Source organism: Piliocolobus tephrosceles, chromosome 2 (genome assembly GCF_002776525.5).
Source record: "Piliocolobus tephrosceles isolate RC106 chromosome 2, ASM277652v3, whole genome shotgun sequence".
Lineage (NCBI taxonomy): Eukaryota > Metazoa > Chordata > Mammalia > Primates > Cercopithecidae > Piliocolobus > Piliocolobus tephrosceles.
Window position 1 is genome coordinate 118,439,055 of NC_045435.1, and position 25,650 is coordinate 118,464,704.

General features: G+C 34.8%; 1 protein-coding gene across 1 annotated transcript in view; it reads right to left on the reverse strand.

Moving 5' to 3' along the window:
• LOC113224940 (EGF-like and EMI domain-containing protein 1) overlaps positions 1–25,650 on the reverse strand; it is a 608,761-nt gene that overhangs the window by 4,172 nt on the left and 578,939 nt on the right. The window contains 2 exon segments of the mRNA XM_031935244.1: positions 478–600; positions 5,129–5,266. Coding sequence (XP_031791104.1) covers positions 478–600; positions 5,129–5,266 — 261 coding nt within the window.

Genomic DNA, 25,650 nt, shown 5'->3' on the forward strand with positions numbered 1-25,650 from the left:
AAAAAAAAAAAAAACTCATTCAAAATGTCTTCCAGTAACCAACTTTCTCATTCCAGTCAAGTTTGCCATAGGTGGTTCCTTTGGCAGTGTGCCTTCCAGCATCTCTCATTTGCCTTTAATATACATTAAATTGTGTGAAAGGGATTATGGACTAATAAATATGATGATAATAATAGCTACTTTTAGTTGAGCAATTTTTCTATGTCGGTCACTGCACTAGGCACTTTACATTTATTATTTTCCTTAATTTCCCCACTAATCCTATTATTGTCATCACTTTAATGATGAGGAGCTAAGGTTCATAGCAATTAAAGTCACCCAAGTTTATATGATAGTAAATGGTACAGCCACATAGAAATTCAAGTCTCTTTAGTGTAAAAGCCTTCCCTTACCCACCCTAGCCCTCCACCTCAAACATTTCTCCTGCTTTATTGCCCTATCATATCAATTATTTCTTGTTAAATCTCAGGAATTTACCATCACATCCACAACCATTGGAACTGATCTGAAAGCCTTCCTGACATCTGCATTCGTAGCCTCCTAAATAGCTGATGCAGAGCTGGTCACAGCAGGCTTCTCCATTCTCACATTCATCAAGATCTGAAGGGGAAAAGAACACTGCTGTTACTGCAGAGACAGGAATTTAACGATCCTATAGAAGCACTGATAAGCTACACTTCTAAATTAAAACCGTTTTTCTAATCATTTTCTATTTCTCAGGCCATGTAATATAAACAGCGAAGAAACCTTAACACAAAAATAAGGAGACCCACTTTTGGTTTATGTTTCTTCATGCTTCATCTATGCCTGTTATTTATTTTAAAAGAATGTAAATAATCTCCAAATGCATCTATAGGCATAGGAAAAGTGATCTCTGCTATTTTTCCAGTTTAAACAGTAATTGGACTGAATAAACAGAGAAGTTGAAGAACAAAAAAAAAAACAGCCTAAGAATAAAGAGCCAAAAAATTCCATTTAGTGAACATTTGACAGCTGCAAAGAGGAGACAGTCTTAGACTCCATAACATGTTTGTTCTTCCAGAACTTCAGATCAAAGAGTATTCGCAAGCAAATGTTCCCAACTGCCTGACTGGGAAGGCAAGTGGTAACTACAGTTCTGAGAGAGGGGAGAAGACTTATTTTAAGTATTATGTTTTAAATTATAGAACATTTCAGAGCATTTGTTTGAATATTTAGATTATACTGTGACTGGGATGAGTGAGGTCTGGGGTTTTTTTATTCCATCTGTGACATCATTACCCTGAAATGTCCTGTTAGGTGAGCAGTTTTCTAAGTAAGGATCTTTAAGCCTTCTTTAACACTGTTATTTCAGAATTCTACAATCCTGAATGCTTCTTATTAAGGTATAACTGCCCTGGGGAAAATAGAAACGCACCAGAAGATGTCAAATTGTAAGTTTTCAGCCAAAGGATAACCTATTTAACCTGAGTTTTGAGGTGATCATTTCCAACATAATTGGCCAAGGAAGTAGCAACGGACACTTTGCCCCTGCTTTCCTTAGGCTGAACACCTGGGAATTACTTGGTCAGGGTATTTTTGGCTCTAGGCCTTGGTTCAATTCAAACTCCTCTGTTTGTTGAGCTATTAAGGTGAGTGGCCTGTCAGTGCTGAGTTTACAAAATCTTATTGTTCCATAACTATGTAAGCAGCCACAGATAAAAAGGGTCAGTGTCTCAATTAACCCTGGAAAGGGTATCAACTCAAGAAAATGAAGACAAGAGAAAGAAAGGAAACAAAATACAATCAGTCAATCAAGGTGAAAGGTCACCATAAAATATCTAAAGGGAGGTCGTTTAGACATAAAACATTCATTTTCCCACAAAATGTCAAAAGCAGAGCTACTCACAAAATTATAAATGATATTTTTTCCTTTTTAATATTAAACCTTCCTTTTATTAATCCTTTTGATTAAATAGTATGATGTAGAGAATAAAAAACTTATTAAAAAATTCATTTTCAAGTCTGGGCATGATGGTTCATGCTTATAATCCCAGCAGTTTGGGAGACTGAGGTGGGAGGATTGCTTGAGCCGAGAAGTTCGAGGTTGCAGTGAGCAGTGATTTTACTACCTGCACTCCAGCCTGCGTGACAGGGCGAGACCCTGTTTCAAAAAACAAACAAACAACCAACATCTATTAATTTCTAAAGACCAATTATTCACTAGTGTAAAGGTAATTATTCATTTGGAATGTACATATACATATTTTACTTACTTGTCTGAGAACAGATTAATGTCACAGCTGCTTCACAAAAAACAGTCATGCATGAAGGAAATCAAGGGATTTTCTTTTTATCTTATATTAGTATCAACTTTGAAAAAATATATATGAGAATGTACAAAAATTGTGAAAATAAGTCAGCCAGTCAGCACATAGATAATTAAACCTATCCAAAGGCAAAAACTTATTAGGGCTAAAACCTAGAGATGTGTTAATACAGTTTGAAAGATAGGTATATAAAATGCAAGTGTCTTACGAGCAATGAAGTCATTAAATTTAACATTAGCCAGTTATTAGAAAATATTTATTATTTCTAACCTTATTCAGTGACTATGTATAGCGAAGAGATACAGAAGATCAAGTTTTTCACTTTTGATGCTTTTCTGAAATCAGAGCTGAAATGTTTCTGTGTTTTGCCTGGCTGCAATTGGTCCTCTACTTTTGATTAAGGCTAAATTTTTATGTATGGATTAATTTCGGTACAATGGTAAAATATTTGGCATATTGGCCAATTTAGGAAAAATATGATCATTAGAGAGAAGGACAATTAGAAGAGAAAGTTAAGCAAAACAAAAGAAAATGAAAGATTAAAGAATATTGAGGAAATATTAAGCATAACAAACAAAAACAAGCAAATAAGGTATCATAATTCCTCAATGATGACAAATCACTGCTTTAGGAACTTGGAAGTATTTTCAGAATCAGGACACATAGTAACGTAGGTTAATACTTGTTATTCCTATTTATAGAGGCAAGCAAAGATCTAACAAAATAAAATTTAAAAGGAAATTTAGAAAACATGATGTTAACAGTGGAAATGGCAAGACATTTTAAGAAAGGCTTGTGATGTAGGAAGAATGGGGTTTCAGAAGAGGATGAGTTCCAAATGAGGATGGTATACATGGGACAAACTAGAAATAGCCCCAGAGGACTGTTAATAGAAAAAGAATCCAAAATGGATCACAAAATGATAGACTGAGGGACTTATTTTCCAATTGTGTGATGCAATGTTGCTCCTTGCTATTTGGGAACAGGGCATTTTGAGTCCTGTATGTTTCAAGGCTCTGGGGGTATCTGAGAAGACTTTTAAAAAATCTGAAAAACTTTTAAAAAGCTTAAAAAACAATGTTTTAGATGAAATGAAATTGAATTCTTTATTTACTTATTTTTGAGACAGGGTCTTGCCCTGTCACCCAGGCTGGAGTGCAGTGGTGCAGTAAGAGCTCACTGCAGCTTCAATATCCTGGGCTCGAGTGATCCTCTCACTTCAGCCTCTCAAGTAGCTGGGAGTGCACCACCATGCCTGGTTAATTTTTAAATATTTTGTAGAGATGGAGTCTCCTGATGTTGCTCAGGCTGGTCTCAAACTGCTGGTCTCAAACAATCCTTCCACCTCAGTCCCCAAAAGTGCTGGGATTACAGGCATGAGACCCAGTGTTTGGCTTGGGTTTTCTTTTTATTGTTGGAAAAATGAAATTAACTTGAGCCATAAACAATATAACATTGTCATAGTGACGGCTGAAATTTCATAAATATGCACTTTTCTACATTTTGACCCTGGCAGATGCTATTTTTTTCTAGTTATAAATAAGAACTTTACTGAATGGTATTTTTCAAAGAATAAAGAAAACACCAAATTTAAGATGCAAAGAAAAGGTTTGGCAAAATTCCAGTTTCTCTTATCAATACTCAAAAGAGGAACAAACACAGAGACATAGAAGGAAGGAAGGAAGGAAAAGAGGGAGGGAAAAAAGAAGCAATCAAGGAAGAAAAGCCTTAATTTTTTCTATGGATACAAATCTTATCAAGGTAGGTAAAAAAAGTAAGCATATTTTTCATTAAATAATAAGAGTTGAGGAAAGCAATTGGCTTCAGTATGTTAACCACTGTAGACTCTGAGAACAATATTGAAAGCAATGTTGGATAAATAAATACAATGGCATTCTTTTGAATTTATAAAACCAGAATACAGCAACATTTCTTGAGTTTCATTCTGTGTCATCATACTGCTGAAGTAAAATGTCCTAAATATTTAAACCATTGAGTTTTTTATACTTCAAATTTTCTCTATCTAACCATATTGAGTAGCATGAAACGGTCAAAAGATTTTGTACTGTAATTTTTAACAGAGGAAATATTAAGCACAACAAAAGAAAACAAGCAAATAAGGTGTCATAATTCCTGAATGATGAAAATCACTGCTCTAGGGTCTTGGAAGTGTTCTCAGAATCAGGGCACACAGTAATGTAGTTTGATACTTGCTTTCCTATTTATAGTAGATACTCCTTTTTCTCAGGAAAGTTTCATTATGAAGCAAAACCGTGGTGCAATTTTATTTTCTTCATTGTCTCAAATGAAATAAATTCTATTAATATGTTGAGAAAGTTAGCTATTCAAAATAGATTTGAGCTGGGAATTCCAAAGAATGAATTTTTGTGTCATCTTTTAGAATACAGCTACTTGCCATATCAAAGTTGAACATACATCCCAAACATTATCAAGCTGAAAATCAATGCAAATAATTTAGTTTCTGCTTGAGATAGAGAACACTGGGGTATGTGATAGCATTTGTTGTTGGAATTACAAATTACATTAAATAGTTGGATAGATCATGGAATATTTTCCTGAAATAAATCTATTAAGGGCGTATATTTCATTAAAGTGTTTTAAATCTCCTTTAACTTCAAGGTAAATATCTAAATGTAATGGTATCTTCTACCAGATAATCCTTCTTTTCCATTTATTCAGTAGCCAGAGACACTCTTCAATTTATTTATCTTTACAGTTTGAGAGATGTGGCTCACAGTATAGCCATAAGTACTACAGATTAAAGGGCTAAATGAATCTAGAGCAACTTTTGAATGAAGATGGCATTTACCAAACATTACCTATGCATATTTTCTCATCAGAATCAAGCTGGTGTCCATGGTTACAGGAACAGCGGGGAGTACCAATTGCATGTTCATGGTGATGGGAACAACCACCATTGTTCTTTTCACAGCTATTGACAATTTCCAATTCAATCCCTTTCCAAAAAGAGCAAAAGAGGATTATTAGCATAACAACAGAGAAACCTGAATATATGTCAATAATGTTCTCTCTATTGAGAGGATGACAAACTTTATTAGAAATCCATCAACACTCTATACATGTAAAAGTAAAAGTCTGAGAGTTATTAAGCATTGTAAATGCCTATACCATGTTATATACTAATAAACATATAAATAATGTTGAGTAAGTGACACAGAAAGGTAACGATGAATCTACCACTGGTTATTAAACACTTACCTTAAAGGAAACATGTTTTGGGAATTTTCAGTATTTTCAGGATATAATAGGTGTAATATATATACATATATATTAAATCAATAATCAGAAATCAAATAAGTTGTTTGCCTGCTGACATTTCTGTTCCCGAGCTAATAGTATGTTATTATTTGTCGTTTTTAGGGTCTATGAGCACATGAAAATACTGTTACAAAGTAACCTTGGAGCAAAGGTGTAAACATAAACCCAATGATTTAGTTGATCATATGTAACTAGGGTCATGTTGATGCACTAATCAGCTTTGATTTATATGAGAATTACTTATTACATAAAAGAATTATTACTGTGAAAATCAATTTGGCTGGTACATGCTACTAATTTCAGGCGTATTGGTGGGCATGAGCTTCAGCAGATGACTGCCAAATGTCCCGAGCACACAGGCATTATAGTCTCTCATTTTCTAAGTGACAAAATGAGAATTACAAAAATGTTTAGAGTCTGTGTTAAAATATGGAATTTAGATACTCTGAACGGCATTTTTACCACTGAAGGTCTACCGGTCTTTATTTATGTTGTTTGAACACACCCCTGCTTACTGAGAGTGCCTACACTGATTCATTTCTTCTAAGTCTTAACTCATGAATCATTTAGAAGAAAAAAAGCTGGGGGAAAAAAACAACAACAACAAGACAAGAGTATTTGGGATTGTGACACTCTTTGAAAGCGTATGTCACCTCATAAACTGCCTAGACATTCGCTACAGTTCCAGAAATCATCCAGCCTAATCCCCAGCATCCAGTCCCAGGCACAGAGCAGCCTCAGATGCTCGCAAGCACCCAGGGCACATCCCTGTCATTGTGCCCATCCCACTGTGCCACCATCATCTTGCACTCCCCAGCTCATAACAGATGTTCAAAATAGGTTTCGAATGATTGAATAACCAAAAGAAGGAGTATGCTAATCAATTTATTGTTAAAAATAAGAACCCCTTTGGGTTTAGAAACAGCTAGTTTAGGACTAATCAAAATCAGAAAGCTAAAGGAAAGCTTAGTGAAGGGAATTGCTATTTTTCATGATACATTAACTTATACTCTTCAAGGAAACCTATTTCAAATGATGTCTCTGGTTGTGGTGATTGGGACACACAGATATTTCTGATACAGAATTGAAGTTTTCTTCTGACATATGCTTGCTATTGCCATTCTTATAAAGAGACACTTTTAAGTATTTATGAACTATATTTAGTATCTTAGAGTCTATCAAATTAATCTTCATCATTTCTTAGAGAGAAAAGTAAGGTCAATTGACATGAAATCACTTCATTAACATTTATAGCATTGTTGGTTTTAAAAGCCAGTCTATATTACGCAAGGTATCATATATACTTATTAATCTAAATATTATGTCTTTAAAGTAACATAACTTTTGCTTAGGATCAGAAAACTGAGGTTCAGAAAGGATAAAAGACTTGCCTAAGGTAGCAGAGCTGGTAAGAATCAAAGCTTTCTAATCCAGAGACGTTTTCCTATATAATATCATTTGTAAAGCGAAAATAGCTAGGTGTGGTGGCTTACACCTCTAATCCCAGCACTTTGGGAGGCCAATGTGTGCAGATCACTAGAGCCCAGGAGTTTGAGACAAGCTTGAGTTACATAGTGAAACCCTGTCTCTAAAAAAAAATACAAAAAATTAGCTGGGCATGGTGGCACATTCTTGTAGTCCCAGCTACTCAGAAGGCTGAGAGGTGGGAGGATTGCTTGGGCCGGGGAGGTCGAGGCTGCAGTGAGCTGTGATCTCGCCATTGCACTCTAGCCTGGGTGACAGAACAAATCCCTGTCAAAAAAAAAAAAAAAAAAAAAAAAAAGGAAATAAAGAAAATAATTTGACTAGCAATATAATCTATTTCACTGAACTGTAGTGTAATATTTTTCCTAAGAGAAGTTAGTGTGACATAACAGAAAAAACACAACATTTAAAGTTGGAAGATCTGACATTTTGTAGCTGTGTAATTTTCAATTATTTTAAATCTCTGATCCTCAGATTTTTTTCCACTGTTAACAGAGGGATCGAGTTGCACTAAGGTTTGGAAACTAGTGGCCTGCAATTATATGGGATTTGATTATCAAGGTGTTACAAAAGTTGAGAAAATTTTAGGATTTCCACCATTTCATCACAAATTAAAGGTCTCCTATTTTTTTTAAGCCAATAGCCCATGTTACATCCATTCCAAAATATAGCTTGGGAGTCTCTTATAAACTTAAAAATACACCTATCATACGACCTTATGATGCCAGCCCTAGGTTTTTACTGAAGACAAAAATGTTTTTTAAAACTATGTTCATATAAACACCTGTATACAAATGTTTATAGCAGCTTTCTTCATAATTGCCAAAACCTGGAAACAACTTAAATGTCCTTAAATAGGTGAATAATAAACCAGCTGTAGTATATCCATACAATAGAATACTACTCATTGAAGAAGAGAACTCTTCATATGAGCAACAACTTGCCTGAATCTTAACGGCATTATATTGAATAAAAGGATACACACAGTTTAATTCCATTTATATGACATTCCCAAGAAAACAAAATTCCAGTGAGGGAGAACACATAGAGTAGACGTCAAAGGTTAGAGATGGGGAATAAGTGACAAGCCGAGGGTAGCACAGGGAGTTTTCTGGGGTTGACAAAACTGTTCTTAATCCTGATTGCAATGGTGGTTACAGAAATCTATATATGTGTTAAAATTGTTATGATTATATACTGAAAATGTTAACTTTACTAAGTAAAAAAATAAATTAAGAGGCAATATAACCCTCCCTAGATTCCACATTTTTCTCCATTTACTGCCACATTGCCTAATTCTTAGCAGCACTTGATACCATTGACCATTTACTTCTCCCAATTTTTTTTCTTCAGAAAATCACATTATCCAAGTTGTCCTTAAACCTTACTGGACATTCTTTTTCAGTCTTTCCTGTCTCTGTGTCACATTCTAGTTACTAAATGTTGGAGTCTACAGTCTCAGTTCCCTCCTGCTCACTCCTCCAGACACCCTCCCTTTGTAGGTGACCCCATTCTTGCTCATGGCTTAAATACTGACATTTACATGTTGACAAGCTGCTCACTCAAGCTCTGACCACCATAAACTTGTAGACTTTTCTATTTAGTTAGAAAATAGACAGAAACTACCTACATGTTATTTCTACTTGGCTCCTTAAACTTCACACAGCAGAAATAGAACTCATGATTTCTAAACATACCCTATATTTCACCTCAAAACCTGTTCTTCTATTGGACTCCCCATTTTGGTAAAAGACATTCTGATTCACCTGTTTTCTAAAACCAAGAATTCTTCTTGACTTTTCTTTTCCTCACATCCAAATTAGCAATTCATCTCAGCTCTCCCTGCAAAATAAATCTCAAATCTACTGCTACTAGCTTAATTGAAGCCAACACCACAGCTCACCTGAATGACTCTAATCTTGCTTTTACAGACGCTCCCTACTGCCCATTCCCTACAGAGTAGCCACAGTAGTTCTTAAACAGTGAAAATCATATGATATTACTGTTTGTTCAAAACCACCCAATGCCTTCTCATCACATTTGGAATAAAATCCAAACCCCTTGTGGTGGCCAAGTCTAGTACAATTTGATTCTTCCCTTTCTCTGCCTACTGCTCTCATTGACTATCTCTTTTTTTTTTTTTTTTGAGGCGGAGTCTTGCTCTGTCCCCTGGACTGGAGTGCAGTGGCGGGATCTCAGCTCACTGCAAGCTCCGCCTTCCGGGTTTACGCCATTCTCCTGCCTCAGCCTCCCGAGTAGCTGAGACTACAGGCGCCCGCCATCTCGCCCAGCTAGTTTTGTATTTTTAGTAGAGACGGGGTTTCACCGTGTTAGCCAGGATGGTCTCGATCTCCTGACCTCGTGATCCGCCCGTCTCGGCCTCCCAAAGTGCTGGGATTACAGGCTTGAGCCACCGCGCCCGGCCCTCATTGACTATCTCTATGACTTGTTCATTCTTTTCCAGTCCACACTGGTTTTCTGTTTCCTAAAACATCAAGTTCAGCCCTACTTTAGGGTCTTAGTTATTACTGCTCCTTTTTCTTGGATCTTCTCATTGTATATTAACACTATATAAGATGATAGTATACATTTCTTTGATTAATTTCCTGTTTTCTATCTCCTCTGTAGGAATTTAAGTTCCATAAAGGCAGGAACTTTGCCTGACTTGCTCATCGTTGTATCTATAGTGTTTGGAACAGTGCCTGGCACATGGTAGGTATTCAGTAAGCATTTGTTGAATAAATCAGTGGGTCTAGTACACTGGCATCACACACCCTCTAGGTGACAGTTAGCTGGAGGCAAGCAATCAAGCAATAGCTGTCCTCTCTAGGCCCAAAACTCCCTCGCCAGTTCAAAACAATCCCTACAATTTCCTATCTTTTATGCTTAGTCTGCCTTACATATTTATATTTATTGCCTGTCTTGTGTTGGTGTTAGAGTTTTGATCCCTGGATTAGGTTATACTTAAAATGCTGAAAACTATAATAAATTTGTAATATTAATTGACCTTTTTAGGGAGGAAGACAGGTAAAAGTATCCATTTGACAATTTTTACATAGGCTTCTCTTATTCTTGCTATTTTCCAGTGATATTACATCAATGCAGCTTTAGACTGCTGGCGGTAATTTGATTTAAATACAAGAAATACCATGGTTACTTCTTTAAAGACATATGGGACTAAAAAAAGTGCAAACTCAGATCTATAACTACCTACTACATGCAAGCTGAGATTTTGATTCTTTGATTCAGATGATAAAAAATGTTTTTATTATAGTACTTTAAAAATCATACTTAAAACATTCTCATAAGTAGCAAATATATTGTTTGCTTGATAAGATGTACATTAAATATGTGTGAAATATGTTAAACTATATTACATATTGCTTGGTAATTTGAAGGAAGCATGCTGTATGTGGAATTTTCCAATTTCTAATTACAAGACACTGATAGCTAATTCATAGTACACTGTGAAGATTCAGTGGTTATACCGCAGAGTGTTTTGAGACCTGCTGAGAAAAAAACCACATAAATATAATACACTCTTCTCTAAAAAAAAGTATCATTTCAAAATGTACTTTAGAAGATGGGCACAAAATTCATTGTTAAATATCATCATGCTCGGCCGGGCGCGGTGGCTCAAGCCTGTAATCCCAGCACTTTGGGAGGCCGAGACGGGCGGATCACGAGGTCAGGAGATCGAGACCATCCTGGCTAACATGGTGAAACCCCGTCTCTACTAAAAATACAAAAAAGTAGCCGGGCGTGGTGGCGGGCGTCTGTAGTCCCAACTACTCGGGAGGCTGAGGCGGGAGAATGGCGTGAACCCGGGAGGCTGAGCTTGCAGTGAGAAAAGATCATGCCACTGCACTCCAGCCTGGGCGACAGTAGCAGACTCCGTCTAAAAAACAACAGTATATATATGTATATATAATCATAGTCTAAAAGGACTTACTCCGTCTACAGGTTTTGAAACAACTCAAAAGACCAGTTTTCACTAGGAAAGATTTGTATTTCAGTTAGTAAATATTAAGGTCTGTTGAGGACTACAGAAGGAGCTTAGCCAAATATTCACAAAAGGAAAATAAATGTAAAAATAAACTTCTACCAAATGTATTCAACTGCAGAGCAAATTTCTTTCCCAAGTAAATTCTAAAGAGAGCATGTATGTACCTTCTAACTTACTATCATCAATGACTCCCTCTTCCCTGATAACTGAGGAAGCACTAGTCAGATTGTAAGACGTATAATTTCATACATTTGTAAAATATACTCATCCCCTATACCTCTGGTCACATTAAAAAGCCAAAAGATTTAAGGCAAAGAAAAATCCTTCCACGCTTCTCTCGGCCTAAAGGGACTCCTTCAGGCATTTAAAGGAAAAAAACAACAAAAAAACCTCAAAGGACTTCAGAGGAAGTTGTATCTTAATTAGTAGTCAAATTTCTCTCCCATCTTATTTAGTTTGCTCTTTAAAAGGAAAATATCACTGTAGCAAAAATGCAGTCTTTAAGCAATAAAAATATACCAACAGACCTTAAGGAGTATAGAATTAAAGACACATAGAATTTTATGTCAGAAGGAAGAATGAGGAATTTAGGTACCCTAATAATATCTCTTCATGAAAGAGCTCAGGTAAGAAAGCTTAAATATTTATTTTGTGTATCACCATCTTTATTTGTTCCTTCATTAAAACTAATAAAGAGACATAATGTTTATAAACACATGATGAAGTTGAAAGGATATTATAGCTGAAGCAGGAAGACTCTAGTTTAAATCTTAGTTCAGTCACTTATTAATTTTCTGTCATTGAGTTGTTGACTTTGGCACTAAATGGATGATTGATTAATATGTGAAGAACTGAGAAGAGGCTCTTTGGGACTGAGACTCAAAATCAGCATTTCTGTTTTGGTTCTACCAAGTGGGAAATGTCTACCAGTCATGCAGGTAGTGACGCGGAATAGTTAGTTTGGTATATTCACATGTAGTTAAAAGGAGAGCAGTTCAATAAATTTTACATTGAAAGAAGGGCCAGAGATATAAAGAAATACTAGAAAAGTGTAGTAACACAGAAGTGAAGAGTGTTTCAAGAATGAGGGTAATCACAAGTGTTGAAAACTACTGAGATGTCAATTAGGATAAAATTGAAGAAGCTACCATCCAATCTGGTAGCATAGTGGTCGTGGGTGACAAGTGGCAGAGTAGAGGTGAAAACTTGATTAGTATGGGCTGATGAGAGAATGAGAGAGGAGACATTGGCTAAAGTCAGATACTAGCTTTTATGAAATATGGACTCATGTGAAAGTACTTTAAAGACAAAAGACACTTGGTCATGTTATGCTGATGAAAATGATGCAGAAGAAAGAACTGATAATTCAGAAAAGAGGGAGATAATTGCAAAAGCAAAGATCTTCAGATGTGAAGAGAGAATGGAATCCAAAGCTCCATGGAGAAGATGACCTTTGATAGTAATAGGGCTACCTGCTTCATATTAATAGGACTGAAGCCTTTCCATGTGATTCTACAGGAGACTTTGTTTCAATTGCTACCTTGGGTGATAGTTTGCATTTATTATTTGATGACCTAAGAGATGAGATGAGGACAAAGGTCAAAAGGAGGGTGATATAAAGCTTTGGAAGAGAAAGAGATGTTAAACACTTATTTTGATGACAGTAAAAGTAGATAGACATATTCTGATAGTATATGTTTGTCCACTCACGCTGCTTAATCATTTAAGATTTATGATCCTGAATTTAAAGCAAAGCCAGTTAGTATGATTGTTTTCAACATAGTAAAATTTACCTTGTAAGGTATAGTTGTGAACTGGAGAAAGAAGGGAAGAAGTCACTGAGAGAAAGATAGAGTCTGAAGATGAAGAAGAAGATGAAGAAGAAAAATGAATTTTTGATGTACCAAGACCTCTGTCTCTTGATGTACCAAGAGTCAGAGATGGATACATCAGCCATAAAAATAAGAAAAAAAATCTGTCATTCAAAAAAGGACAGAAGTAGAGATGGGTGAGAATGGGAAATGTTGAGGTAGAAAACACTGAACTTGAGGAAATTTGTATCAGATAGATTAAAGCTTAGTAAAGTAGAAAGTGTGCTCATCTGCAGATTAAGTAATGGACCAGTGGGGATGACGTGTGAGGAGAACATAGTTGTGATAGTAACTATAGCTAGTAGCTCAGCATATTAACATTTTAATATGTTCCTAAAAAGGGATATATGTAGTTGTATAACTGAGCCTAGGGAGGAAGATGCTAAGGTTATGTGACACGGATCATAAATTTTTTGAAGAGAAGGGATAGGGAAATGAATCAGTGGAAGAAAAGACAAAGCAGGGAAGGAGCTGCTCAATAGGCATGATGAAAGGCAATGAGGGAGGGAGGGAGAGGGCCAATGTGGAAGATTCTCATTAGAACATCCAATGCATGAGGCATGGTATTGCAGCTTAGAGCTGCTTCTTGTACGGTGGTTCCTTCACTCCTGCTCATTCCTTTTTTTTTTTTTTTTTTGAGTTTTACATTGGAGTTATTAATGTTCAATAAATATTGCATGGCAGAACTGATAAAGGAAGGCAGACTTTTCACAAAGATCTATGAACTTAACAGAGCCCCAAGTCAGAAAACCTGAGGTTTAATCCTTGCTAACGACACTACAGATTATTATTCAAACCATTTTCCACTGACTCTGGGCCTCTGTTTTCTCATCTATAAAATAAAGGGGTTGGATTTTTAAGCCTTCATCCACATCCTTCTCAGGAGTCCTTGCTTTAGCAAGACACACAATGTAATTCTTTTGTTTATTATTCATGTTTAATACCTGTAAAATGCCACACATCCCCTGGGCTTTGACTGTTGTCACTTACTGTAACATTGTTTTCTATCAGCTCCCAGCTCAAAGCCAGTGTGGCAGGAACAAGTGAAAGATCCCATAGAGTTTACACAGTGGTGGCCACTGTAAGAAAGACCTTCAGCACACTCATTTATATATGCAGGACGACAGACACAACAGCTATGTCTTAGGAGCCGTAATGATGACTTACTTACTGACAAACTACAATAATGGACATATGCACCTGCTCCCACTTGACCCCCTACCCCCAACAGCCACTGTAACAGTAAGTACCACATACGTTCCATATTCTTTATATAAAGGAGCATTTGTAAATAAGCTGACTGCTTCTGACATTACCGCTAGTGTTGGTCTTATGTTCTCAAACACTTCTATTAGAACTTACTAGTATCTATTAATAAGGAAAAAGAGAAAATGAAACAAAAACGGGCCTAATCTATTCTTTAATAATACAGGGAAGAAGTCATTGTAATTTGTCTTTAGGACTATCTCCTTGATTTACATTAGTATGTGTGGCCATGGGCAAGGCAGATAAGGGGCCTTCATATTTAGCAATCCATGGTTTGTGTTATACATGATTGTCACAAGGGAATGCCACTTAGACCCTGATACCCTCTCTCTCTCCTGATAACAATAGTCAATTCTATTCAGTGTAACTTCAGTTGCATGGCTCAGGTGATCTCTCCTTCCTCCCTTTAAAGGGATAGGTCTCACCATTTTTTTTTTTTTTTAAACTGGTTCTTCCTCCATACTATATATCATCCCCACCAGGGTGCTTAAGAGAAATACTCATTCTTCTAATGTATTTGTAATAGAACAGGCAAGCAGTAATTCTCAGGATAGATTTTTTATAAATAATGTATCAGATGTTAAAATAGAAGTTTGAAAGGCAGTAGACAGATAAATATACATATCTATATCTATGTATGCAAACATTTGTCAATTTTCCTCAAATATTTATTTAAGATGATCCTATTCTGTACCAAGTGCTGAGCTAGATAGGTGCTGTGGAAACAGAGGACCAAAGCAGAAATGTTCTCTGTTAGAAAATTGTGTTTAAAAAATCCACAGAAATTATCATCTTAATTTTGACCTAAAGAAAAAATGAAAACACAAATTTCCATTACTAATTGTTTTTCATAGTTTTTATCAGTCCCATAAGTAATAATTACTTTTGTAATTACTACAAATAAATGGTTTCTCATTTCATGAAAATATCATGATAAAAATGGTTTCTCATTTCATGAAAATATCATGATAAAAAAGTGATTTCTCAGAAGTTATTAAAACAAAGATTGCCCCAGAGAAATGACTTAATTTATCAGTTCTTGTGAGGGAAGAATTTATCACTTTCATCTTTGAATTAAAGTATGTCTGTTTTGCTATTTCTAGGAAAGAGAAATGTGTAATTTTGTATTTATAGAGTTCCTTCTTTTTTGTTTTAATTATTCCTGACTTCTGAAAACACTCATCTGCATATACTTGCTTTTCAAAGGTTATCCTCACCTTCTGTAGCCTATAATAAAAAACTTCCTGTGTGGTTATAGAAGATTTTGAAATATTAATTCTGGAATTTACTTCAGAATGAGAAACAAAAAGTATTTAAGTCTGGAACTATCCTATGTCATTTTATAAAATGTTACTAAGAATTTCACTGAAGTTTGATGGTATAAAAATAGCTTTCAAATGATCAAATAAGAATTTAAATGTTCCTTTTTAAAAATAAATGAAAACACCTTTTCTTCTAGCTGTTCTGACTATTCAAAACTGAATTACCACAAAATTTCAAACAATTACACAATTAAGTCATCAGTTTCAGTCTCCTACCTTCACAAATGTTTTTGTCTTCAGACAGCTGGTACCCTGCATGGCAGGCACACCTGGCCGTGCCATTCTCACTCTGACATATGTGAACACATCTATTCCCACCTGTGCAGGGGTCCATCTCTGAAAGCAATTAAGCAACGATAGTGTATAATTCATTGAGCTCAAAAAGATGTACAGAGTGAAAGGATGGACTAAGAAAAGTAAAGAGAGCACTGGGACCAATGTGTTTCTCACATAAAGATGGTAAGGACTCCAGAGAGTCCTTTCCTACTTTCATGTGAAACTCATTTAAAGAAAGCCTTTTAAAAATGTTTGTACAGCTGTTGTTTCCATTTTTGTTATTTAATTGTATATAACAGTTTTACATATTTTGGGGGTACATGTGATATTTTGAAAACTGTATACAATGAATAATGATCAAATCAGGGTAATTGGGATATCCCTCACTTCAAAACATTTATATTTTATTTGTTTTGGGAATATTAAAGCTCTTTTCTTCTAGCTATTTTTAAATATACAATAAATTATTGTTAACTATAATTTCCCTACTATATTCTTGTACACTAGAACATATTCCTTCTATCCAACCATGTCTTTGTATTCCATAACCAACTTCTCTTCCTCTCCCCACCCCTCTTCCCTTCCCAGTCTACTCTCTACCTCCCTGAGACCCCCTTTTACAGCTCCCACATAAGAATGAGAACATGTGGTATCTGTTGTTGTGAGCCTGGCTTATTTCACTTAACATAATGGCCTCCAGTTCCATGCATCATACTGCAAATGATAAGGTGGAAAGTTATCTCATGCTCATGGGTTGAGAGACTTAATATTGTTAAAATCTCTATACAAGCCCAAGCTTGATTCCAATGACATTCTTCACAGAAATAGAAAAAATAATTATAAAATATATATGGAACCACAAATGTCCCTGAATAGTTAAAATAATCCTGATCAAAAAGAAGAAAGCTGAAAGCATCACACTCTCTGATTTCAAATTATATTACACAGCTAAAATAACCCAAACAGCATGATACTGGCATAAAACAGACACCTAGATGAATGGAACAGAATAGAAAATCCAGAAATAAATCCACACACTTACACTCAGTTGTTTTTGACACAGATACCACGAATATGCATTGGGGGAAAGGACAGTCTCTTTAATAAATGGTGCTGGATAAACTGGATATTCATATACAGAAAAACGAAACCAGATCTTTATCTTCCACCACAGGCAAAAATCAACTAACAATGGGTTAAAGACTTCATTATAAGACTTGAAACTATGAAATTACTAAAACACTAGGAGAATGCTAGAGGACATTAGTCTGAGCAAAGATTTTGGGGGGTAAGACCTCGAAGACCTCGAAAGCACAGACAACAAAACAAAAATAGACAGAATTACAATAAGCTAAAAAACTTTGGGACCGCAAAGAAAACAATCAATAAAGTGAAAAGACAACCTACAGAATGTGAGAAAATACTTACAATCTATCAATCTGACAAGAGATGAATAACCAGGATATGTAAGGAACTAATAAATCAATAGCAAAAAAACAAAACATCAATGCAATTAAAAATGGGCAAAAGGCCTGAATGGACATTTCTCAAAAGAAGATATACAAATGGCCAAGAAGTATATGAAAAACTATTCAATTTCACTGATCATTGGGGAAATACAAATGAAAATCACTAGAAGGTATCACCTACCCCAGTTAGAACGGCTGTTATCAAAAAGACAAAAAGTAACAAATGCTAGTGAGGATGTGGAGATGGGGGAATGCCACTACACTGTTGGGAGGAATCTAAAGTAGTACAGTAACTGTAGAAAACAGTGTGGAAGTTCCTCAATGAACTGGAAATAGAACTGCCATATGATCCTGCAGTCCCACTGCTGGGTATATATATTCATAAAAAGGAAATCAGTACGTTTTCCTTTTTATGTACTCCCACCTTTATTATAGCACTATTCACAACAGCTAAGATATGGAATCAAACTCAGTGTCTATCAGTGGATAAATAGACAAAGAAAATGTGGTTTACATATACAATGAAATATTATTCATTCATAAAATCCTTTTTCATTTTGGATCTGAACCCTCAAATGTGAACAAATTAAATGTAGATCAAAGCCAAACTGGAGTTAGCTTAATTGCACTCTTCTCCAAAGTTTATCTCCTGCCCTGTGGTACCCAAGTTAAGTAAAGAATCAGCAGGAACTCCTGCAGACTCCTCTGCTCTTTTTCCCCTTCTTTCCCTACCTTTTCTCCTTTGCACAGCAGGGTCATTCATAGTTTCCCTCTGACTTTGGATAAGAGTTGATAGTGTGAGGAGAAGGAAGACTGGAGAGATGTGGGAGGGCCCTCACCACAGCTGCTGTGGGGATAGTAATAAAGAAATTAAAATCCCATTGGTATTAAGTAAGCTGGCCTTTCTCCCCTTTACTTGTTCCTGTTTCAATGGATGTTAGTAATATTCTCTGGAAGTTCAAAGTAATGGGTGGCCACACATCCTATGAGGACTACCTCCATACACTGCTTATTTGTCAGTCATTCTGGTCTGATTCTATGAATCCAGGCTTGTCTATCTTACACACTGCTAGAGTGGGGCAAGATAATTTCCACTCCTGCTCCTCTCCCCATACTTTAAAAAAATAATACAAGGTATAAAAAGAAAAACAATATATATAGTTACCCTGCCTCACATTTATCCAGTTTCAACCCAACCATTATGATATATAAATGCTTTCATCAGTTTCTTGTGAATGTTTCTAGACATTCTTTATGGAAATATAAGTAATACAGAGCAATATACATTGTTCTACTCCTTGTTTTTTTGATAGAGAGGGATTGAGTTGAATCTGTAGATTAATATGGGGAGCATTGCCATTTAAACAATAGGATATCTGATCTATGGACATGAGATATCGTTCCATTTGTTTAGATTTTTATTTCAGCAATGTTTCCAAGTTTTCAGTATATCACTTTTGCTCTTATTAAATTAGTTCTTATGCATTTTTTCTTTTTGATGCTGTTTTAAATGGAACTGCTCCTTAATTTCACTTCTGCATGTTTTATGCTAGTATATTAAAATATATTTTTATGTGTTGATCTTGTATCATGCAAATTTGTTGATTTTTATTAGTTTTAATAGTTTTTAAAAGTGTATTTTTAAGAACTTTCTTCACATAAAATCATGTCATCTGCAAATAGATATTTTACATTTCTTTCAATAGTGATGCCTGCTATTTGTTTGTTTGTTTATTTATTTGTTTATTTTGACACAGGGTCTCACTCTCTTGCCCAGGCTGAAGTTCAGTGGTGCGATCATGGCTCACTGCAGCCTCGATCTTCACGGCTCCAGCAATCCTTCCACCTCAGCCTCCTGACAAGCTAGGACTACAGACATGTGTCACCACGCCCAGATAATTTTTGTATTTTTTGTAGAGACGTGTTTTCTTCATGTTGCCCAGGCTGGTCTCGAACTCCTTGTCTCAAGTGATCTGCCTACTTTGGCCTCCCAAATTGCTGGGATTACAGCTATGGCCACCCTGCCCAGCTACATGCTTTTTATTTTCTTATCTCATTGCTCTGTCTGGAACCTCCAGTACAAGGTTGAATAGAAGTGATGTGAACAGACATCCCGTCTTATTCTTGATTTTAGGGGGAAAGCTTTGACTATTTCACAATTAAGTGTGATGTGAGCTGTGGGTTTTTAGTAGATTCCCCTTACCAGGTGAGGAAGTTCTTTTATATTTCTAGCTTGTTCAGTGATCTTATCGTGAAAGGTTGTTGGATTTTGTCAAGTGCTTTTTTCTGTGTCTATTGAGATGATCATGTGGTTTTTGTCCTTTATTCTATTGACATGGTGTATTACATTGTTTTCGGATGTTGAATCAACCTGTTTTCCTGAGATAAAATCCACCTGACCGTAGTGTATAATTAATCTTTTGCATATGTTGTTAGATTTAGTTTCCAAGTATTTTGTAGAAGATCTTTACATGTATACTTATAAGAAATATTATCCTATAGTTTTTTTTTTTTTTTTTTTCTTGTGGTATCTTTATATTATTTTGTATCATGGCAACTCTGGCCTAATGGAATGAGGTAAGAAGTGGTCTCTCTTCTCTATTTTGGAGAAATTGTGAACACTCTATATGAATTTTTTTTTTAAAATTTGATATAATTCACTAAAACAATTTGGGTCTGGGTTTTTCTTTGTGGGAAGTTTTAAAATAACTAACCCAATCTCTACTTATGATATGTCTAATTTGAGAAACTAACTTCTCAGATTTTCTATTTCTTGAGAAGGTAGTTTCAGTAATTCATGTCATTCTAGTAATTTGTTCATCTGTTATCTAATTTGTTATCCTACTATTGCTCAAAGGATTCCCTTTTCCTCTTTTTTATTCTGTAGGGTCAGTAAAGAGGTCCTTTCTTTCATTTTTGATTTCAGTAGTTTGAATCTTCCCAGTTTTTAAACATACATCTAACTTGAGGTTTTGTCATTTTACTGACCTTTTCAAAGAATGTAATTTTGCTATCAATCATTGATTTTCTTTGTTGTTTGTCTGTTTTTTACTTTATTATTATATATCTATACTAATCTTTATTATTGCTATCTTTCTACTTGTTTTAGGTTTAGTTTGATCTTGCTTAAAGTGGGAAGTGAATTGATTGACATAGAATCTTTTTTCTTTTTTACTACAGGCATTGGCAGCAATAATTTCCCTTTATCACTGTATAGCTACATTTCATAAGTTTTGGTGAATTGGGTCTCATTTAGACTCTTCTGAAAGTATTGTGTAATTTTTTCATGATTTTTTCTTTGACTCATTGCTTATTTTAAAATGTGCAAGTTACTTTTACTTTTCTTACTTTTTTTTTTTTTTTTTTTTTTTTTTTTTTTTAAGCACACTTCTAGTTTTGCAGCAAAATTGTGAGGAAGGCACAGAGATTTCCCATACAACCCCTCTTGTCACACATAGATACACACATACATAATCTTCCTTATTATCAACATTACCCACCAATATGGTACATTTGTTATAACTGATGAACCTACATTGATGCATTATGGTCACCCAAAGTCTGTAGTTTACATCAGGGTTCACTCTTGGTGTTGAACATTCTTTGGGTTGGGATAAATATATAATGCAATGTATCCACCATCATAATATCATATAGAGTATTTTCATTAATCTGAAAATCCTCCGTTCTTCCTCTCTGTTCCAACCCTTGCCAATCACTGATCTTTTTACTATCTCTACAGTTTTGCCTTTTCCAGAATACAGTATAGTTGGAATCACGTGATATATAGCCTTTTCAGATTGGCTTCTGTCACTTAGTAATATGCATTTAAGATTCCTCCATGGTTTTTATAGCTTGCAGCTCATTTCTTTTTAGGGTTGTATAATATTCCATTGTTTGGATGTACCACAGTTCATCGATATAATCACCTATTGAAGGACATCTCGATTGCCTCCAAGCTTTGGCAATTATGAGTAAAGCAGCATTAAACATCTATGTGCAGATTTTTCCGTGGGTGTAAGTTTTCAGATCCTTTGATTGGATACTAAGGAGCATTATTACTGGATGATTGTTGCTGGATCATATGGTAAGAGTATGTTTAGTTTTGTAATTTTTTTCAAATTGTTTTCAAATTGTTTTTCAAAGTGCCTATATTATTTTGCATTCCCACCAGCAATGAATAAGAGTTCCAGTAGCTTCACATCCTCATCAGCGATTGATATAATCACTGTTTTGAAATTTGGCCATTCTAACAAGTGTGTAGTGGTATTTCATAGTTTTAATTTGTGTTTCCCAAATGATATGATGTGAAGTATCTTTTTATATGCTCATTTTTCATCTGTGTATATTCTTTGGTGAGGTGCTTCTTAAGATCTTTAAACCATTTTTAATTGGGTTATTTGCTTATTGTTGACTTTCAAGTGTTCTTTGTATATTTTAGATAACAGCTCTTTAATCAGATATATCTTTTGTAAATATTTTCCTTTAGTATTAGCTTATTTTCTCATTCTCTTAACATTGCCTTTTGTAGAGCAGAAAATTTCAATTTTAATATGGTTTAGCTTATCAATTATTTCTCTCATGGAAGATGTTTTGTTGTATCTAAAAAGTGATTGCCAAAGCCAAGGCAATTTAGATTTTCTCCTGTGTTTTCTTCAAGGAGTTTTATAGTTTTGCATTTTACATTTAGATCCATGATCTATTTTGAGTTAATTTTTGTGACGAGTGTAAGGTCTACATCTCTTATTTTATCTGTCTTTTATTATTATTATTTGCATGTGAATGTCTACTTGTTTGAGCCTTATTTGTTGAAAAGACTATCTTTTCTTCATTGTATTGCCTTTGCTCATTTGTCAAAGGTCAGTTGATGTCTTTGTGTGAGTCTATGTCCGGACTCCCTGCTCTGCTTCACTGAGCTTTTCTTTTCCAGTACCAGGTTATCTAGAATACTATAGCTTTATTGTAAGTCTTTAAGTTGGGTCTTGTCAGTCCTCCAATTTTGTTTTTCTCCTTCAATATTACATTGGGTATTTGGGGTCTTTTCCCTTTCTATTTACAATTTAGAATTAGTTTTTCAATATCCACAAAATAATTTCCTGGAATTTTTATTGAAATTGCTTTGGATCTTCATCACATTAGGAAGAACTAACATCTTGACAATTTTGAGTCTTTCTATCCATGAACATAAAATATTTAATTACTTAGTTCTTTGATGTTCATCGGTTTTGTAGTTTTCTGCATGTAGATTTGGTATTATACTGTTAAATTAAAATTTCACTTATTCATTGCTATATATAGGAAAACAATTTATTAAACTTATTCTTCATATGTATTCTGCAATCTTAGTATAATCACTTATTAGTTCCAGGAGAGTTTTTTATTGTTATTTTGAATTTTCAACATTGATGATCATGCCATCTGTGAAAGAAGACAATTTTATTTCTTACTTTCCAATCTGTATACTTTTTATCTCATTTTCATGTTTTATTGCATCAGCTAGGAATTCCAGCACAATATTGCAAAGAAATGGTGAGATGGGATCCTTGGTTTGTTTTTGATATTAGTGAGAAAGTTTACAGTTTCTTACCATTAAGTATGATGTTAGCTGTAGAATTTTTGTAGATTGTTTTCATCAAGTTGACAAAGTTTTCCTTTATTACTAGTTGACTGAGAGTTTTCATCATGCCGGTTTTGTCAAATGCTTTCCCCCAGTCTATTGATATGATCATGTGATTTTTCTTTTTTAGTATGTCAATGTGATGTATTGCAATAATTTATTTTCAAATGTGAACCTGTCTTGCCTACATGGAATAAGTCCCACTTGATTGTGGCATATAATTTTTTATACATTGTTGGATTCTATTTACTAACATTTTGTTGAGGATTTTTGCATTTGTGTTTATGAAAGATATTGGTTTGCTCTTTAGTGTTCTTGTGATAACTTTATCTGGTATTGTTGTTAGAGTAATACTGGTCTTATTGGAAGAATTAGGCTGTATTCCTTCTGCTAATGACTTCTAAAAAATATTAAAGATAATTTGTATAATTTCTTCTTTAAATGTTTGGTAGAATTCACCAGTGAACCCATCTGGCCTGTTGCTTTCTGTTTTGGAAGGTTATTAATTGATTCAATTTTTTGCTAGACCCGGGACTATTCAGATTGTCTGTTTCTTCTTGTGTGAGTTTTGGCAAACTATGTCTTTCAAGGAATTCGTTCATTTAATGTAAGTTAGCAAATTTGTGCATATAAAGTTGTTCATAGTACTCTTTTTTTTTTTTTTTTTTTTTTTTGACACAGAGCCTCACTCTGTCACCCAGGTTGGAGTGCAGTGGCGCGATCTCGGCTCACTGCAAGCTCCACTTCCTGGGTTCACGCCATTCTCCTGCCTCAGCCTCCTGAGTAGCTGGGACTACAGGTGCCTGCCACCACGCCCAGCTTACATATATATATAGTATTTTTAGTAGAGACGGGGTTTCACTGTGTTAGCCAGGATGGTCTTGATCTCCTGACCTTGTGATCTGCTCTCATTGGCCTCTCAAAGTGCTGGGATTACAGGCGTCAGCCACTGCGCCTGGCCTGTTTGTAGTATTCTTTAATTATCCTTTTAATGTTCATGCAATATATAGTGATATTCCCTATTCCTTTTTGATAATAGTAATTGATATCTTCTCTCTCTTTTTTTAGTTATCTTGACTACAGCTTAGCGATTTTATTGATCTTTTCAAGAACCAGCTTTTGGTTACACTTTTTTTCTATCGATTTTGTGTTTTGAATTTCATTAACGACTCCTCTAACTTTTTAATTCTATTTTTCTGCTTACTTTGGGTTTAATTTGCTCTTCTTTTTCAAATTTTCTAAAGTGGGAACTTAGATGTTTGAGTTTAGATAGTTCCTTTTTTCTTATATATGCATTCAATGCTATAAATATCTCCCTAAGCACTGCTTTTGCTATATCCCACACGTTCTAATAAGATGTGTTATTTTAATATCCAACTGTGTAAATGTATTAAGTTGTGTTAGACTATGGATGTTCAAAGTGATTATTTGTATACTTGAATTAATATTTGTCATATTTGTTGCTATTTCCTTTTGCTGCCTTTGTTCTTTGTTCCTCTGTTTGTTTTCTGCTCTTTGCCTTTTGTGGTTTTCATTGAGCATTTTATGTTCCACTTTCTCTTCTTTCTGAGCATATCAGTTATACTTCTTTCTTTTTACACTTTTTAGTGGTTGCCCTAGTTTGCAATATACATTTACACCAAATCCAAGTCCACTTTTGAATAACACTATTCTGCTTCAAAGGTAGTATGAGTACCCTATAATAACAAAATAATCTTGATATTTCTTTTCTATTCCTTGTATAATTGCTGTGATTCATTCCAATTATATATAAGCATATAAAACATCTATACATATATTAGCATACATAAGTAAATACACTATTGCTATTATTTTGAACAAACTGTTATCTTTTAGATTAAGAATAAGAAAAATAAATGTTTTTATTTTACTGTTAGTTATTATTTTCCCATGTTATTTCTTTCTTTATGATGATTCAAGTGTTTGAGCTATATTATTTTCCTTCCCTATCCTTTTCTTGCAAAGTAGGTCTATTAGCAATAAACCACTGTAATTTTTCTTTATCTGAGAAAGTCTTTTTTTCTCCTTCACTTTTGTAGCATAATTTCACAGACTACAGAATTCTAGGTTGGTAAGATTTTCTTTTTCCTCTCAAGACATTAAAAATTTTACCCTACTCTCCTCTTGCTTGCCTGGTTTCAGAGGAGAGGTTGGATATGATTCTTATCTTTGTTCCTCTAGAAATAAGGTGCTTTTTTTCCTCTCACTTCTTTCTGAATTTTTCTTTTATATTTGATTTTAGCACTTATCCTGCTTCATTTTCCATTAGCCTTCTGGATCTCTGATTTGGTGTCCCACATTAATTTGGAAAAAAATCTAAAGCATTATTGTTTTAAATATTTCTCCTGTTTATTTCACTTTTTTTCTCCTTCTAGTGTTCTGTTTATGTTTATGTTATACCTTTTATAGTTGTCACACACTCTCTGAATATTCTGTTCTGGGGTTTTTTTTTTTTTTTAATTTTTCTATTTATTGGTTTGTTCTAGAAACAGCATCATTGTCTGGGGTAAATACCTAAGGTTTGTTGTCTCATGCCAGGGAAATCTAGGACAAGAAGTGAGTTTAAGAGTGGAAGTTTAACAGGCAAAAGAAAGAGAATAGCTCTCTCTCCTGCAGAGAGAGAGGGGCTCCCGAGCAGGTCCTCCAGTTTTGTGATGAAATGCACAGAATTTTATAGACAAACTTGAGGAGGTGGTGTCTGATTTACATAGGGCCCAAAAGGTTGGTCG